The sequence below is a fragment of the Danaus plexippus genome, chromosome 11 (genome assembly GCF_018135715.1).
Source record: "Danaus plexippus chromosome 11, MEX_DaPlex, whole genome shotgun sequence".
NCBI lineage: Eukaryota > Metazoa > Arthropoda > Insecta > Lepidoptera > Nymphalidae > Danaus > Danaus plexippus.
In genome coordinates, this window is record NC_083544.1 from 5,161,981 (window position 1) to 5,181,404 (window position 19,424).

At 29.6% G+C, this 19,424-nt stretch overlaps 2 protein-coding genes across 2 annotated transcripts in view; one reads left to right on the forward strand and one right to left on the reverse strand.

Moving 5' to 3' along the window:
• The first annotated feature begins 318 nt into the window (after positions 1-318).
• Positions 319-19,424, forward strand: part of LOC116765612 (nuclear migration protein nudC) — a 28,618-nt gene continuing 9,512 nt past the window's right edge. Inside the window, exons 1-4 of the mRNA XM_032655152.2 lie at positions 319-557; positions 767-844; positions 955-1,177; positions 2,329-2,486. Coding sequence (XP_032511043.1) covers positions 483-557; positions 767-844; positions 955-1,177; positions 2,329-2,486 — 534 coding nt within the window. The 5' untranslated portion in view covers positions 319-482. The remainder of the gene's footprint in view (positions 558-766; positions 845-954; positions 1,178-2,328; positions 2,487-19,424) is intronic.
• On the reverse strand, positions 6,962-16,726 carry LOC116765613 (uncharacterized). The gene is made up of 4 exons (XM_032655153.2): positions 16,517-16,726; positions 10,144-10,269; positions 7,968-8,370; positions 6,962-7,803 (listed from the first exon to the last, which is right to left on the reverse strand). The coding sequence occupies exons 1-4, from the start codon at positions 16,532-16,534 to the stop codon at positions 7,763-7,765; spliced, it is 588 nt and encodes a 195-aa protein (XP_032511044.1). The 5' UTR covers positions 16,535-16,726; the 3' UTR covers positions 6,962-7,762.

Here is a 19,424-nt window from a genome sequence, read left to right on the forward strand (position 1 = left end):
TTTTATATTTCAAATTGCAGTTTAAACTGTCCATAGTTGCAGTCTGTTATTGTTAATGTTAAAGTGTCAACACTATGGACTTAGGCTACAAAATAAAGTCACGCATACACATGTTATGTACTTATTTAGAGATAACGATAATGTTTGAATAAAATTAAAAAACAAGAATTAGATTCATGATATCAACAACAGTTTCGAATGAATTTTTTATGAAAAATTGTAATTAAATCAAATAATTACATGAAAAAAACCGATATCTAGAATGTTCGATGTATCGATATACAGAACTACACTACCAAGTACCCATTAGTAAATGTCTACTCATTGACTTTTCATCAAGGTTTTTAACTGCAAAACACACCGGTTCGCTTTTCGAAATATTGTCATTTAACATTTAACAGATATAATACAGAGTCTAGACAATACGTTTAATTTAGTTATAGAAGACAATTATACCATTGAAGAGCTTTAAATATTAAACAATGTCTAATGATCCAGAAAGATTTGATTCTATGTTGCTAGCAATGGCACAGCAGCACGAGGGTGGTGTTAAGGAAGTAAGTATTCTATCAAAACAAAGTCGTTTTATACAAATCTGTAAAAATATTTTTTTGCCTAATAGCATAATTGTAATGACGAGCACCGCATTGCTTCGAATTTCGTAAACACTTCAAACGATACATTTCCCTAACAACCGTTTAATTCTATCGTTTTTAACATAGATTGTATATTATTGACATTACTCAAAATTTCTTGAACATTCCAGCTCCTCGGAACTATTGTAAGTTTCTTAGCACGAAAAACCGACTTTTTTATCGGTGGTAAAGAAGGAGAATGGGAAAAGGTAAGTTACTCGGACCTCTTTTATATGAACCTTAAAGTAATCAATTTTTTAAAAATTCTTTTACTGACAAGATTTTTATTTATTGATGAACAATTTATCCAAAAATACAGGTAGTAAAGGATACATTTTATGTTCATGCTAAAAAAGCTAAAGAGGAAGCTGATAAAATTAAAAAAGAAAAAGAAGAAGCTGATAGAAGGTTAAAAGAAATTCAACAGAAGAAGGAACAAGAACGTCTAGCTCAGGACTTTGTACCAGCGACTGTTACAGAACTAACAGATCAAGAAGCTAATAAGATGCTTGAAGACATAGAAAAGGAGAAACAGAGCAAAAGTAAGTATTAAGAAAACTATATTAATCCAAGTTTTAGCCATACTCATGTGTAAAATGTCATGGAACATTTCTACAATGAAACTTTAAAACTAAATTTAATTTTGAATGTTTTGTGTATTTTACATAATTACTTTTTAATATAAGTAAAGGTTTTGAGTAAAAAAAAAATATAGAACACCTCAAATATATTTCAAATAAGATCTATGAAAATAACTACTATTTTTTCGATTTCTATGTAATTTTTTATTTTTAACAAACTACATAATCCCGACGTTTAGGTTACTTTTCAGCAACTGTGATCAGTATCTCGTCTGCTCATGATTACGGTTCCTGAAAAGTAACCAAAACATCGGGAATATGTAGTTTAAAAAAAATAAAAAATTTGCATAGTAAATATGAAAAAATAGTAGTTTTATTTAAATGACTAGCAAAAGACTTAGATCTCATTGAGATCTATGAAGCCTGATGATAAGTTTATGTGAAAGCATGAGATTTTTGCAGTACAACAATGTTTTGAATTCATAATAATTAGTCCTTATAATTTATTAATATTTAATTTGTATTATAGCGTGGTTCAAAAATATTGTTAATATTTTTTTTATTTTATGAACTAAATAAATAGTTTCAGATTAAAGTTAGTATTAAGAATTCCACCACAGCACCGATAGAAATATCTAATAATGAAAATCTGAAGTTCTGTACCCTTGTACACCTAGTTATTGAGAATATAGACTCATGTCATAATATGTCATGTTATAGATTAGATGAACCTATGATAATTTTTTTATGATTCTGAATGCTCACAAAAAAACACATTTAATATTAAGGTCAACTTTTTTTGTAACTAACATGATTTTAAATATTAAAATTAGCTTTTATCATCCCAATACTGTGGATATTTTTCATCAATTCAAAATCTTTAATATTAAAAATAGTTTTTTATTTAATTTTTTCTAAATAAATTTTAAGTGATTCTGCTATTTGGGACAGAGACAATTATATTAAATTAAATACAATAAAAATGAACCCTTTTATTACCATAAATGGTGTCATAAACTAACTTGACTTTCTTGTATTCATATACAGAATAAGTACGATTTTATATAGATACATAATTTAAACATTTATTAAATTCCAAAAATATTTTGCAGCCGAAGATGGTAGCGGTGACGGTTCACCCACAAGCAGTAAGTCTGAAATACCCGATGAAGATGATGACCCGGCTGAAAAAGGAAAACTTAAACCAAACTCTGGCAATGGATGCGACCTGGAAAACTACAGGTGGACTCAGACATTAGAAGAAGTTGAGGTAAGTTGATACATAGTGTATTAAAATTAATAAATAACCATAGTTATTTTTATCATATCACAATCTTTTTTATATATGTTTAAATGAAATTAATATTTCACTTAAATAATTCAATTTGTGTAACAAATTATGAGAGTAAAGCATGGATATGTTATTATAGTCGTATAATTAATGTCACCTGATCTTTATTTATATGTTTTATTGTTTGTCATGTTTAAAACTTTATGCAATAACTACTGCGGATATAATTTAGTGATGCCAATGAAACAAGATATATTATGTAAATAGTAATTCTAAATTGTCAGCTGTATTTTCATATTCACATTATTGTGCATATTCACTACTATCATAACAAAACAGCTGTTGCTAGGTGGTAGAAATAAGGCATAATATAAAATATATAATTTTACCTAATATGTACTATCTGGAGCGGACAGACATCTTCGATAATATAAATCATTGATTTATATATGTACTAAGAACCAGCCCCGCCTACGCACGGGCTCTTAACAAATAATATAAAATAGTCTATATAATTTTGAGAATTATTAAACTTATATTATGGTAATTTTCAAATGGTACGCCTGATTTAAATGATTTAAAAAGTAATTTACAGATACTGATGTAGGCTTGAAAACGAAGTAATTTATTTTGATAAAACCTAATACCGTATTTAAGTAAATAGCTTTCCAATGAACGCTTTAGGAATGCCAGTTTTTAAAGTTGTAAAATGGATATAGTATGTTATCTTCAAGGTATAGACATATGCCACCGCGGACTTTTCTGTAGACTTATAAAAGATACACAATTCCTCCATATATTATTTTGTGATATCTCAAAGACTTTAGGCAGCGTTTTCGTTAAAAGCTCTCAGACGGCTCATGTTTTCCCGACATCTTAAACAAATATCGTTAATGTACACCCAAGTAAAAACTAAAACTTAACAAATTATATACTAAAACCTTCCTCGAGAATCACGCTATCGAGTGATCAAAAAGTAGTTTGTATTAATAAATTTTTATAAGCAAAAATCTAACATTTTGTAGTCATTTGTTTTACATTTTTACATTATTAGTTCATTAAACTCCCGTCGTATTAAAGCAGCGCTAGTGTCGCTCTTATCATTCGTTGACAACCTTGTAAAGGAGGTTGAATATATAATAACGAGGCTGAATCTGATCACACTGTTTTTGACGTCTATCAATAAAAATAATACTTTGGTTATTTTATTTTTAGAATACCAGTATTAAAGTCGATTAAATTACTAAATAAATTATTCAACTAAAAATATATTAAAATTTGTTCTATTATATTTAATTTCAAAAGTAAAATATTATTGGAGACCAAATAATAGTATTTCTTATATTAAAATTAAATTCTAACGAAATATGTATTTTGTAGTCTTCAAAAGGAATCTAAGTAATGTAAGATTTTGAATTTTTAATGATCGTGAAAAAGCTGGTTTGTGTTGCAAACAGTTTTGGGACAATTTCACAACAGGTTACAACATAATTTGGTCTATTTGTGTACAGACAGGGTCATTGATCTGAAACTGACGATTTCTCACGACCATCACGTAATATTAATAATTAATGCGACTGTTTAAACAAAATATTATATATTATTATTTTATTAGAGGAAAAAATGATGTCACTGGTCTTATCCAATACAATCCAATCAAAGGATATGTGATTTGTTTTAAATAGATCTGGAAAATGAACTCATGCTGCCTGATAGGTATCTCTCGGTCTATAATAAAAAGCTTAAAATAATACGAGATATAACATAAAGAAATTTAGATACTTTCGATACAAAGAGGTTATTATTTCTGGCCTTTTTTGTGACTATTAGCAAAATTTGTATTTAAGTTTTTTCGTAAACAATCAATCATTTTTGCACATCAATTGTATAATAGAAAAATGTTAATAAGACAGTTACTATTGCAGTCCTTAACTGTACGGACCAAATGAAAAGGTATCTTAGAATCTTAAACGAAAAAGTAGTGTGTTTTAAACAACAGTTCAGTTGGTATCATAAATATCCATCTACCTACCAACTCTATTTTGAATGAATTCTGGGCGGGTCAATAAAAAAACATAGGTAATTGTGGTTTTACCAAATTAAATGTCCTGCTGTTGTATATATGTATGTAAAGTTTCTTCATCTTCTGATTTTGCTCTACTTATCCTACCTTCTCCATATATAGAAAAGGAAAATAGATAGCTGACACGTTTCACTCTAATTGAGTTTACTTTGGGACCCTATAAACATTGGCCGTTGCCATGGCTTTTTGATGATGGCATAGCCACAACACGATATAACACGATACTTAGATAATTAGCTCGTTTTATTCGCTATACGTATTAAGTTTTTGTACAGGTTTATTTGTGCCAAAGCTGTTTTAATGATAATCTTTGGACTCTTATGACATGAATTAGAACCATAATAATTTTGGTATTATCTGAAAAAAGTTGTGATAATGTAAACCTATGCTGTTATTTTCACTTACCTCATCTTCGGAATTCGGAATCTCCGTTAGTACTATTTTTAAGAAATTTTTTAGCTTAGAAATTACATGCTACATTAGCAGATTTTGTGTAATATTTCTTAATCCCAACATTTTTAAACATATTCTTAATCAAATGATGCAACATAACTTTCACTATTTTGATTTATCTAAGTTAAAAGTGTTTCTTTTTTTTTTAAATTTTATATATCCTTTCGTCGGGTTCTCTTCATTTTAAATTTCCTTACTTTCCAGATGGTGTTTTCTTATTTTTGGGAAAACTCAAATAGTAATAAATACTTTATTTTTGAAATGACGTAATAAAAATACAAAATATAACGTTTTATAAGAAAATTCTCATGTTTTGATTTTAAACTGCTTCAAAATTATTTAACTCAAATGCCAATAAATAAAACTTACATAATTATGTTATAGCATATTTTAATAAGTAATTATATGTGTTTATTATTATTGTTACTTCATTAATGAGTATGCACGAACCCTAGCATTCAGATATTTTAAATGACATTTTTTTTAATTGGTGAAATCTAATGATATATATATATATATATATATATATATATTTATTATATAACGTTTTCGCTACTATGCATAAAAATGAAACTGCATATAATCTTCTTCTTTACTTTCCGATTATTATCACTTTTGCATTCGTACCCGACGTTTCTGTTACTTTTCAGTAACCGTGATAAATGAGATGAAACTGTCTCATTTAGTCTCGTTTTTATCTCTTACCGCCAATTATTTTGATAGTAAAATGTATGTTAAATTCTATGAGATAGGAGTGACGTAGAAGTTACCTATGTACGACTAAAGTCCCTAAATTAAAGTGTAAATAAAAGAAAAAAAATTCTTTTAAAATTCTGAAATAAACGTAAATATCATTTGTCACTTACGTTAGAAGCAATTCATAATTCTTTACACGTATGTCCTCGACCTTAATTTCTCATCTTGTCTTCATTTTTTTACGCAATTTAATATTCGTTTTTTTATAGTCTCTTTATTTCAACAGGTTTTTATTTGTTTTTAGTTTCACTTGCATGTTTGTTACCGACTCCTTTAGACTTGATTTTGGTCCACTTCAAAAGGCTCCATATCTAATTTCTTTTATTAAAATTGTTGCATTTACATAGTTCATTCTTTTGAGACGAAACTTCTCAGCGCTCACAGCATGGAATAATCGTGCGATTGACGGGTCCGTAGCGAATAAAAATATATTTTGGCTGAATGATAATAAGGCATATTCTATAATCGCAAATTAAAAATTTATTTGTTTTCTACTAAAATAATAAAAAAATATTTCTAATCTAAAAATATTTTTAATACTTCAATCAATTCACTTCTTGTTATTGTGCATACTATTGACATGTCGTAAGCCACTACAATGACCTCAACGAATAATTATTATAATTATGAATATCCAAAATCTTAAATATATTTGTTATTTAGAATATCGTTTACAAGCAGGAAAAACATGAATATTTATATATTTTTCTGATTCAATATTAATAAATAAAAAATGCTAGGTTACACAATTTAATTATTATGAATATTCTATTTGAACGGCATATCATAATACACAGAGGTTAATTTCGCGACGACATTTAATGTCAGCGGTAATTTTTTTGTTTCTTTCGCCCTTGAGATCACATAATATTCTGTTAAGTGAAATGTATTGAGTACAGTCTACGTGACCTACAATGCCTTGTTAATGGTATTATTCAAATTAAGGCTGTATGTGGTTTCGTCCGCAAAATCGCAGTATTTGATTCTCATTAATGTTTTAAAAAGACATAGTGGTAAGGAATTTAGGTATTCATGGATATGATCACAATCACGAGGCCGGGATTCTATTCCCGTAATAGATAAACAATACAATGTTCATATGTTCGTTTTTTCGGTTTATATGTAAATGTTTCACGGACCTTCGTATCAAGGAAATACCTCGTTTTACAAGAAGCCTTCATTTATTAAATTCATATAATCCTTTTTAATGATCCAATACGTGAAACAAAGTAGATTTATATTTTCTTTTGGTTATCACAGTTTCAACTACAATTAGTTTACATTTATTACATGTTACAAAATATACGAATAATATACTCGGACACATAAACAGACGTCCGTATAATATATTTAATTGCACATATTTACAAAGCACACTAAGTTATTATATACTATGGACTACTTACATTTAGCCTTCTTTATTGACAGTCACTAGTATCACTTAGACAAATAGTAACCGCTGTAATGTACATGAAATGAACATAATCATTATAATACAATCACAGATCTTAAATATGTGAGCGTTCTGCCAAGGATATGTCCATTTAAAATAAATAAATTATCCTAAATTAATTTTACAATGTATTGCACTTATTAATTATTATTTAAAGGATATGCTAACCGTTAATAGAAACTAAACATTTATACTAAATAATGGAACGGACAAAACTTTCGATGTATTTAAATTAATAATTTTTTTTTTCTTAATATCTCAAAAATGTGTCACAAAATTTTTGATTACCGTCAAATTGAATATTATGGTACTTTAAAATTTCAAGTGTACGTAAAAAATTCTAACTACCGATATATATATCGATACTATCGATATTCTTACAAACTACAAAGTTTTTCTATACTGTATAAAATGGAACAAAATTGGACTACATTTTCTTATAAGACTAAAATTATTATTTGTATTAGTGTCGTGTCGTATGTTATTCTTCTTGCCTCTTGTTCCGACCTTCTAAGAGTATTTATACATGCCAGTCTCCCTGCGCATTCGCACTGTAACAAAGTATGAAAATTATGTATGTTACAAAAGTTATTGGACATTTCGACGATTAACTTTGTTTATATCGTATATTCTTAAGCAATTGTAAAGCTGTTTGTTATTGAACATAAACAATATCTACGTGTATAAGTTAGTAGCTTTTGAAATAAAATCTTACTTTCAACAAAGCATATAGCGGCGAGAATGCAGGCCGAGAACAGTATGGTCATCGAGATAACGAGCACGGTTATCTGATGTGAATGATCACAACAGCAGGTCTTTGGCTCCTTGGCTGGACGGTGCTTCGTGAACCCATTTACTACTGTGAAATGAGTTGAGCTTGCAACAGACGTTGCGTCTTGTCCTACATCAGAGCCACGTTTGACGTCATTCCAAAAATTATCATGTGCCTGAACGGCCGTCTCCTCGGGAATTGACATAACCGCATTAGCAGTTGTAGGTTTTTTAACAGAATTTATAGTCCTATTTTGGTAGCATCCGTAATTCTCTTGAACTGGATTTCTACAGCTCATGCGCTCTAAGTGCGCTGCACTTAACAACATCGATCCCGAAGACACGCTCTGTAAGAGAAAAAACATTTAAAACATAAGTGTATGTAAAAAATAAAAAAAAAACTTAAAGAAAGTATAAAAACCAGTCTTAGCTAGTTCGGTTGGCATACTTCCTTAGTGCCGGCATTGACCCATGATTACTTTTAAAACGCCTTAATTGCAACACACTTCGTAAAATTACTTATAGTTTTGTAGGTTAATCAAAAGAGACTAGCAAAATGACAATTTATATTTATCTAATTATTACATCATTACCAGTGCCACTTCCTGTAAGTACATACCTAAAAAGTATTATGTAACAACGCTCAACAACAAACAAAGCTTTTATAAATAACATACGTCATCATACGTTTAAAACGCTAAAACAATGTTATTTAAGCTGTAACAAAATTAAACGTTGTTTTGTTACGAGGCAAAAAGATTAGAATGAAAATTATGTTGCTAGGTCGATAATACAGTAATACTGGTTCTCGCCAAAGCGAAGGACAAACCTAACTAACTATCATCGTAATTTAAATGTACACAAAAAGATTGAACTTTCCTTAGCTAGTGACAAATTACATTGAGTACACAGCGCATTAATCTAAAGATATTTCAAAGCAAAATGTTATATGCGTAACAAGTAACATTAAAGTCCGCCTCCAAACATCACTTTATACATCCGGATCATTGTTCTTTACCATATCCTGAATATCGTCAGCGTGATCTCGTGATAGGTTAGCATTTTGCTGTGTCACGTCCAAATTTCTACCATTTTTGGATATATACCATCACGTAAGATTTATCTGATCAAAAACTGATCTTATTAAATACGATATGTTTGCTTTCTAGTTTTTTTCTACAAAGATCCGGGTTGTGAGATCCTGTGTTCATTTATTTGGAAGATTCCTTTGGTAATTTGAACCGGTCGAATAAAATTATTTGCATTTATATCTCGCGGTGATCGTGATCGTCTTTTAAAATAGTAAATGGAATTAGTGCGTGTGAGCGCTTAATCTCAGCGTATTTAATTTTTTCACAAATTAAAATAGAAATATAAATTAAGCGTAAGAAGCAGCCATAATGAAAAGATTTTTGAACACAGGCTCTTTCAAAGCTTTACAATAATAAAAATTGTCGTGGAGTAGTTTTAAATAAAGTATACGCTTTAGTGACATTGGGATATTCATATTATAATATTATTGCTGTATTTGTCCTTAATGGAAAAATATCTTTTATTTTTGATACAAGTTAAAAGGACGGTGAATTGTGAAGGTCGCGGTAGATTAGAGATTTATATATTTTTTGTAAATATTCCAACAAATTTTGAAATAATAAAAAAAATCTACAAATAATATAAAAGGTTATTTATGTTTCCTTGGATTTATTATTATCGACGTAATTTTAATAATTAAATCACATTGAAATTACTACCAACTATGTATTTTGGTTCTGGTTGCGTTAGTAAAGTGTGGAAGGAGGAGGGGACAATCCATCATAAGGCGTCGCATGTTATATTATTTTATATTTGAACAATTCTCTGGAGAAAAAAACATTCTATTCATTTATTCATTCGTTAAACGATTGTTTTAAAGTATACACAATCATAAACATCGTATTCAGTATAGGAATATATAAATCAGGATGTCTTTATGCTTCTTATTGGATGAATATATATTCAAAAGGGCTAGTAATAGATTCTGATATTTCTAAGTAGCATTGAATAGGTATAATATTATTCTACAAAACCATATACTTTTTTGTGATACGTCTTTAATATAAGTGGATGTGAGTCATTCTTACGTGAGTGCTGTGATTACTTGATGAGCCTTGGCTGGAGGCGGAGCCGCCTCGGGAACGCGAATCGCTAATGCTTCCACCATTACTCGATAGTGATGGCCGAGGTATATGCCAGTTGTGTGATGAAATCTGTAATGAATAACGAGATGATTGAAATTTAGCGTTCATTAAACTAACAATACATTTTTATAATGTTGCGAATGAAACGCAAGGTGATTTGTCAACTCTTCTTAAGAAAGAGTACTAACTGAATACAACGCAATAGTTGCAATACGATACGGTCTAAGTTCATCTGATCCAAAATATTTCATATCTCACAGGGTTTGTTGTGCAAGTTATCGTGCTAATATATTCTAATCCTTGGTTTTCGTTATTTTATTCGTCATACTTAAAACTTTCCTAAGCTTATTTTTCCCACCTCAAGTATTCTAATAGGTACTCAATATCAGCTATATGATTACAGGATTTGTACATTTTGCAAAATGTATCGAGGGACCAAATGAAATCGAGTGAAGGAAATTTTTTTGTTGCAACAAATTACATAACCCGCTAATTATCCGCTGGCCGATTATTGTGCAAATTAAACGTCGTTTTATAATTTTATAACTTACAGCATGTCACCTTATGGCAAGGTAGCTGTCAAAGGTCTGAGGTAACTGTTACAGCAACAGAGTTGTTGACTTATAAGTTTTACGTTAGTATTTAAAATTTGGTTACATCTATTTAATTTTAGGTCAAGTTTTGTCGAGTCCGATTGATTTTGTCAGATACGGTGTTCAAGGTTCGCGTTCTCTTTATTTGCTGTCTTGTTTCGTCGACCTCTGGCGCAATAAATCTCTGTTCTCCTTTGACTTTACGTTACTCTTTGTTGCATTGATGAGATATGATGTATAGGTATTTTAGGTAGCCAGATTTCTTACTACTTTAATGATAGTAAGGTCGCTGGGTTCTGGCAATAATAATTAAGTTAATGTTTGTATTGAATAATTACGTTTTGGAATGTTAACAACCGCTATTGCAGAGATTGGTTATTTAGGTATAACTTGTTGGGAACATATTGCAAAATATCTCGCTAAGTTAATAACTGGTTTGCTGGCAGAACTTGGATTGTATTCCACAGCGCTGCAACCTTTGTGAGAAGCCCACAATTACTTTCGCTCTATGTTTACTGTTTTAACTGTTTCATTGAATAATTATATCTTCATGTACCAATGAGTCTTTGTATTTAAGTTTTTTTGTAGTGAATCACACTATATAAATATATCACAGTATGCACGTGCCCATAAACGGATGTGCGCCTTTATCACTTAATACATAATTACTATCAACACGTGGCTTATATACGTGCGAGAATCTCCCATACATATCCAATTTACCTTAACAACAATTATAATTTATAGCATGTGATGTTGCACGTGAATTATTGCTAGTCAATTGTATTTTAAACAAGCTATGGATTTTATTATTATTGGTATATGCGATCACGTGCAGTCGTAATGATAGACCTTACATATAACTAAGTAATAAAAATAATGTCATATTAAAATTAAAATAAAGATCAGGTTACGATGATGTATTAGCATATGTAACAGTAAATATTATAAGTACCTGTAGTATAGTTAGCGTTAACGGTGATGATCCAGTTAAATATTAGATGGCAGGTGAATAGTTGAGTAACGTGTTTAGAGCCAATCGATACCATCGGTTATGCAATGACGGTAATCTTGACGAATCTAATTGTATTCTACAGCGGCGTGCCAATAACTGTATAATGATCACGAAACTTATCATACATACAAAAATTCTACAAGGATAGTATTTTTAAGACTCAATATATGTAATTTTATATACTCTGTTATATGTAAATATCAAAATTATTATCTTTAATGTTTATAACATCGGCTTGTGGCGAACAATTGATTTGGTTAGTTTCAGTGTGAGCTCACTAATTAGTCTGCTAGGTTTATAAAAGTCGTCTGCTCACTGTCTGAACAATGCTTGCTACAGTTACCATGATAATCAGTTAACGACCATCTAGTCCGTTCCCCTTTAGAAGAGAAAGCGTGTTCTTGCATGTCTCTTCTTGGAACACTTTCGGCAATGCAAATGTCACAATGGATAACGGATTCTGTTACATTACGATTCTTTTAATTTCATGTCGCTCTTCAAACTCATAATGCTATGTAAATTTCATTGACTCCGACTTCAATAATTCGCGGAAATATAAATGAGTAAAGCGAACACAATAGGACATATTTTTTTGCTGTCGCTTAATATTTTTATGGGGAAATCACAAAAGCCAAATAGACATCAACGCCAAATACAGCTAAGTGTGATCAAACAAGTCTAATGTGATTTGAAAAAAAGCAAAAAAAAACCTCTGTGCGAGTGTTGACTCGATCGCTACTGATAGAGAAACGGTGTTTTGTTATTCAAATTATGATATATCATAAGCGATTGCATGAGGACACTGCAACATAAGTCATTGTTCACGCTGGTCACAGACGCTGACATGATGCTTATTGTCGGCCTTGAACTCAATTGGCTGTATTTATGAAGCTAACAGGAATTGTGTCAATGCAAATTGCTTTGGAAGCCGTCCGACTACTGGCTGACAATGAGGAAGGTCCACCCGATGGACCGCTGTGTTATTTTGTTGTTAATTTCATAAAAATTCAAAACTATTCAATGTTTTTTTTTTTATATAAATAGCTATAATCTTTCGCCTCCACTTCGAGGTTTTTGTGAATCAAGATGTTCTTGACCGCAGTTGTAATTATCTGAATTCATATATTATACAGTGAATTGTCCATTAATAATTATTCGTAAACAAAAAAATAAACATATCTAACAGCTGTTATTAACGACTTAACGGTTAAATAAGTTGTGTTATTATTTTTCAATTATTGACTTCGATAAGCAATTTATAAAGTGGTTACAACTTATGTTCATGTTGAAAAAAAAGTGGCCATGTACATGATTACTTATCCGGATTCTTCTGTTTATTGCTTAGACTATGACGTCACTTGATGATGTAAAATTTTTCTGATAGTCTACAATTTTAGATACAAATATTAAACAAAACAAACAACCCGCAGTCGGTTTTTTTCTTATAATAACAGAACGCTTAGTTTGTCAGAGAAATAAAGTTTTCGTCGTTAGATTTTTATACAATGAACGAATTACCTTGAAGATTTGAGTTCTTTGTAAAACACTATATAACTTCCTGGCTATCATGTTAACTAGATGATAAATATCAACTTGTCCTCTGTTCCTTCTACCAATTGAGATTAAGGCCAGTATTGTTTATTTTTATATTTATAATATTTTTATCATATTTACTATTGAGTGTAGTTTAATTTTTTTTTATTCAACACTTATTCATGTGATGAAATTATTTTTTTTGTTTATCCTCCGATATTAAAAAATTAAGACGAAAAAGAGTTGTTGCAATTAGACTTAAATAAGAATCATTTCGATTACGTCACAAAAGTATCGTTACCCAAAAACCACAAAAACAATATCTTATACTAGTAGCACTAATTATATTTCTTTTTACACGGGTTTTCGCATACAATTAGGAGTAAAACTATTATAATAAAATACGTATAAAACTTATGTCTTAATAAATACATACATGTAAAATTTTATGTACATGGATTTTTTAATTCATTGTGTGATTGATATATAACAAACACACAAATGCTCTTACAAACATTTGCATTCATAATATGGATAAAACAAAAAAATATTCTCTCATACCTATAAATCTACTAATGCTGAACAAATTTATAATGGAAACGGAGTTTTTATTCAGGATCATCCATACTTTGGTCCTAACAAAGCTTAATACAAGTTATTCCATTATATTAAAAAAAAAAAACGGTATTTCTACAAAAATTACCAGTTTTTTTTTTTGTGAATTTTACATCAAAATAATTCAGCCAGTGATTTCATTGGTAGAAAAATTAACACTATCTTTAACTTCTTTCTACAAATAACTAATGTATACTTAGTATATGTAGGTTCTTATGTAAGTTTACTTAAACGATGACCTAGTTAGTTTGTCAGTAAAGTAAGTTTTAAGCACTGCGACTCCAGTTTTTCCGTAACGCAATGCGTGAGAATCTCTTACATCACCGCGAACAATGGGACTAAGATCCGTATGCCACTGGAAAATCCTTATTTAGTCAAGCCGTCGGTAACTAAATCGAATATCGTAATAGGGATTTACAAAATCTGTTGTGTTATATATTAATTTGTTATAAATATGTTACGTTTTATTAACGTCGACTTAATAATTAATCTTCTGGGATCTGCGCGGATCTCGTTCTAAGTAATCTGTATTCTAGATGCGTGAAAGATTTATGAGATAAGTGAATTATAATTATGTAAATCAAATAAAGCCGCTGTCTTCTATCGATGCTTTATCTTTATTGTTGTTAGCTGCGGATGTCTTTTTATTTTAAAGTACGAACGCAGCCCTGGGTTTGATCCGGACTCAAAGTCCGGGTTTCGAAAATGTGAAGGCCGCCGGTCGAATCAACTTTGTTTGGGTCCCTGTGCCAATTTATTTGTTATGTGTCTGTTCATTTTAAATAAAGAGAATTCTGATGCAAATTCTGTTAAAAATGAGTTATCATCATGATAAAATTTATTCATTTTTTTATTATTATTATAATTGTAGGTTTTAATTGTGACTATTGTTTATAATTTGATGTTAAGTAAATTAAAACGGAAAAAATTTTGGATATCTATCTATATATTAATATAAAATAATTTGTACAATTTTATGCAAATGCTTAAGTATATTAATCATTTTCCCATTTAATATATTTAAATGTTTTCTTGAACCGGAATTAGCTACAGAAATGTTGTTCACTCCATCTATGACCGGCGTTAGAATTCCTGTTTGGCTATTTTATTAAAAAAAATAATGACATGAAAAAAAAAAGAATAATAATATAAGTAACCAGGTGCGAAAATTCAAATCAAATTTTTATTATGCAAATGATATGTTTCTTGTAATTTTTGATAGAACAAAACGGAACTAATGTCTGCTATCGTGGGTATACGTGAATCATCAATACAGTCATTATCATAATATTTTATTATTATTCTTACATTATGCATCTTTTACACACGAAATAACTCCCCACATTATTTTTTTATTTCCTCTAAATATTTAATGTTGAATAAATATAGTTACGTCAGGTTTTACTGAAGTTATGCGACCTTATATTGGAATTGAACTAATAGATATTTAATGACTGATTTCGCAGTAAATGCCATAAATTTCAGTTATTTATGAAGAGTAATTATAAAATGAATTACTATTCGTCTATGATCAACTTTGAATGAAAATATCCAAATCGGTTTGCACTGATTCCTCATTGTCGAGTTATTTTCTAAACTCCGGAGATCTTTCTCATTTACTGCTAATAATCTGTGATATTTAGGAGACATCATTTGCACATTTATGATTGTGGAAACCAAAGGTTTTCATTGACCCATCTATTAACTTTTAACTTAGCATAATTTTTACTGTGTTACTAATATATAAACCGCTCAAGAATGAAGTTGCTCGTTGATAAATCAACATGCAAAAAAAATTGATATTAAATGAGGCACAATAAAAATATATACCTCGTATAAGACTCGATTATCATTAACACTTGATGACTTCATAGGCTTTCTACACGTGAAGGTACGACAATCCATTGTGATTATATTTTTGTTTGCTTTAAAGTTTACATTAAAAATTTCATGAAATACTCATCAATATCTAGATTGGTCGGTCATTACCAACATATGAAATACACATAATATATATATATATATATATATATATATATACTCTAAGTCACGTCAAAGTATGGACGAAGTGACAAAGTATAATGTGAAATTTAAAAATTGTGTTTTCATACATATGTGAATTTTTTTCATAATTAAACATAAACTTTACGTAAAAACGAAGGAAAGAAAACCTTAAAAGAATTTTGGAAAACGTATAAGTCTATGCCGTACAAATCCTACTCGCACTTGACCGTTTTTTTTTTTTTAAATTTCCAGTTGATTTATAAATCTTAACAAAACTACTAAACTCATTCCATTATAAATATTTCTTAATTCATTAATGATTGCCATTCAAGTTTTACTTATCAATTAATACTTAAAGAATTTTTGAGTCTCGCATTCACAAATGGTCTTGAAATTAATACGAACCAGTATAAATAACAAGGTGAATATTGTTCTCATGTTGGTTAAAATCGGGGATAATCGGTTGAATGAGTTTGTGCAGAGAATCGAGTAAGTGTTAACTTTTGGTATCTACTGAACTGATGTCAAAATTGTTGTCACGCTATCATAAACTCACCGAGCTTTTGGCATCCATCGTTCGTTCGTCACTAGTGTATTCTCAAATTGCACTTGTTACGTCACTGAACACTGCATTCACTTGGTCCACATGTCTAACAGATTTGAATATGTCTTCGTGTTTCCTCTCTCGCCCTCTCCGTGGTGCCGGCGACGTTGTACGCGCCCGCTACAACCGGCAAAGCGACTAGAGTCGTACTGAGAGTGTTGCAACAATCACCAGTGCTTATATATGAGGTTGAACGTTGCCCATATTATGATCGTTTTTACCACAAAATCATTAGTCTTTCTTAGTTCCAATGAACCTTAAATTAATTAATGACATCAATTATTTAATTTTTTCTGTTAATCCTTAGTTTTGTTATACATCTTTTTTTTTAATTTTGGAAGGTAATGACTATATAATATTGTCTAAATCAATAATAATAATTCCGTAAATAAAATCCAGACATAAATTTCACACAATTACGTTTCATAACATATCCGTTCACGTAATATTTGCGCTAATGTCTTTCGAGACTTGGAGTGCTGTTCGAGTGTCTCAGTAAGAAAACACACGTTGATTAAAGATATACAGTAGCTATGTCACGTCAGCATCGGTTCTTGGTTCGTGAAACACCCTTTACTCCTACAGATGTTGTGCAAGACTAAGCAAGGACGTATTGATCATGTGTTGTATCATACGGGATTCGGAAGGTAACGATTACAATTCAACGCATAGCCTCCATCGAAAGGATGTACGTGCCTCGTTCAAGTTCAATGATTTTGGTCTCATCGCAAAAACTTTTGGTTCTTTCATATTAAAACTGACCTAAGAATATTTCGTAGTATTTATTAATATAAATTATCTTTTGAAAACGCCGATTCCTAAACCATTTTATACTGGTAAAGCATTTTAAAATTATTCCTTCCTTTGTAGATCATGTAAACTTCCTATTATATATTTTATTATTGTTTTTATTTATCTTAGCCAAACCTTGTTATAACACGTACAAACCATGTGATAACAATGTTAAAAGCGTAACGAAAAATATATATAATTATAGCTTACTGCTATGACTTCCCACTTGTTATATTTCGGTCTTAATTCTGTTTTTCAACATTTTACACTGTCATCACACAAGAATAGCTTATATAAATTATATTCATAATTTATAATATATATATATATAAATATATCTGTTCATTTATATATATACTTTATAGTTCGCCTATAGTAAGTATATATTTATAGAACGGTGCATTTTAAAACGTCAGTATAATTATATCGTTACAGAGACCAAACTGTTACAATACCTTATTAGTGTTGCGATAATGACTAAACATTAATTTCGCTCTTTTAACAAAGAATATAAATGTTATTTATATTTAAAAAAATGCATTTGTATGAATTAATTATATAATTTACCTTTAGTTTTTCTTAGGTAATTTATATAATTACGAATAAAATCACTACTTATTTTATTTAAAATATATAATGCTAATGGTTTTTCATTGCTGTAAAAAAAAATCGACATACAAATGATTGCTTAGCATTTACTTTGATAGAGATGAGTTGAAGGTTCGACCTTTTAATTCGTTAGTGCTGTTAGCTGTCCGACATCGAATTGATTGATCTAATGCGATATCTAATTTCTAATTAATTTATATTACATTATACTTAGGTATTCATTTATAAAACTCTGTAATCTGTGATATCGTGTGAAGTGCTCCATTGCGTTGCGGTTAACCAAGGTTTTTATTAAAAGCAATATAAACTTTGAACAAAAAGATTGAAGGCTTACCTAATTTCTCAGTCACACGCTCAGAGCTTTAATTGGTTTTCTATGACTTAATCATCAATATAATATTACGGTAACCGGGATGGTATGTCCAAAGATACATAAACGGGGATATAAATTTTATATATAAAAAATACTAAACTAGACAAAGGCTAGATATTCATATAAAAATAATTATGAGGAGTAAAAAATATTCCAATAATAAAATTTTGAATAATGTCATCGTTTTCAAAGCATGTTTATAAGGTTTCGTAATACGATTTGAAAATAATATTATAGTTAATTATGTGATAGCAATCATTGGTATTTGAATATGGTTCGTTGAGGTTTTCTGTGATGACATATAAATATACTTAGTCATTTGTATTGAGCTATTGACATCATAATTCGCCTTCAATACGAAGTGAAAGTAATATCAATGTTTTGTATCGGTTTACATACTGGCCTTTTAAGATTAATAAAACCCGATGACATAGAATACGTATAAAAAAAGTTTAATTTAAAACAAATTTGAAAAAAAAAAAAACTTTAAGTTAATTGGACCGGAAGATTAATTCGGATATAATTTTAATAAAGCCGTTATGTATTACGTGCGGGATTAAGTACACTTTCTATGAGATTGACTTCCGCGATTTAAGAATCACATCACGTCTCAATGATTTGAATCTCATGTCATTTGGGTGTCATTAGAGGGAACTTACACATAAGATGTTATGATTTGAAGACAAGGAAGATAAAGATATAAAGAAACGTAATTAATTTGTCATTGCTGTTCGTAATGTTCACAATGCATTCGTTTGTAACTACATATATATATATATATATATATATATCTTTTTTTTTTAATAATTATTTCTATTAATATTTACATTATGATTACAAAGAGACCTGGCTACACATTTAGTAAAACTTGTATTAGTGAATGATATAAAATTTTTAAATCAAAACGTAAATTAAACTTTCCGAAAATTCAGTAATAATTTTATTAAGATTTTTATATTTCCTCCCACATCACGTACATATGCTTGATATAAATCTGTGAAGAAGTTTTTTCCATGGTGCCTTGAATTCAGAAGTTTAAAATATTTTATATGGGGCTGATTTGACAACGAACTGAGCACAATGCAA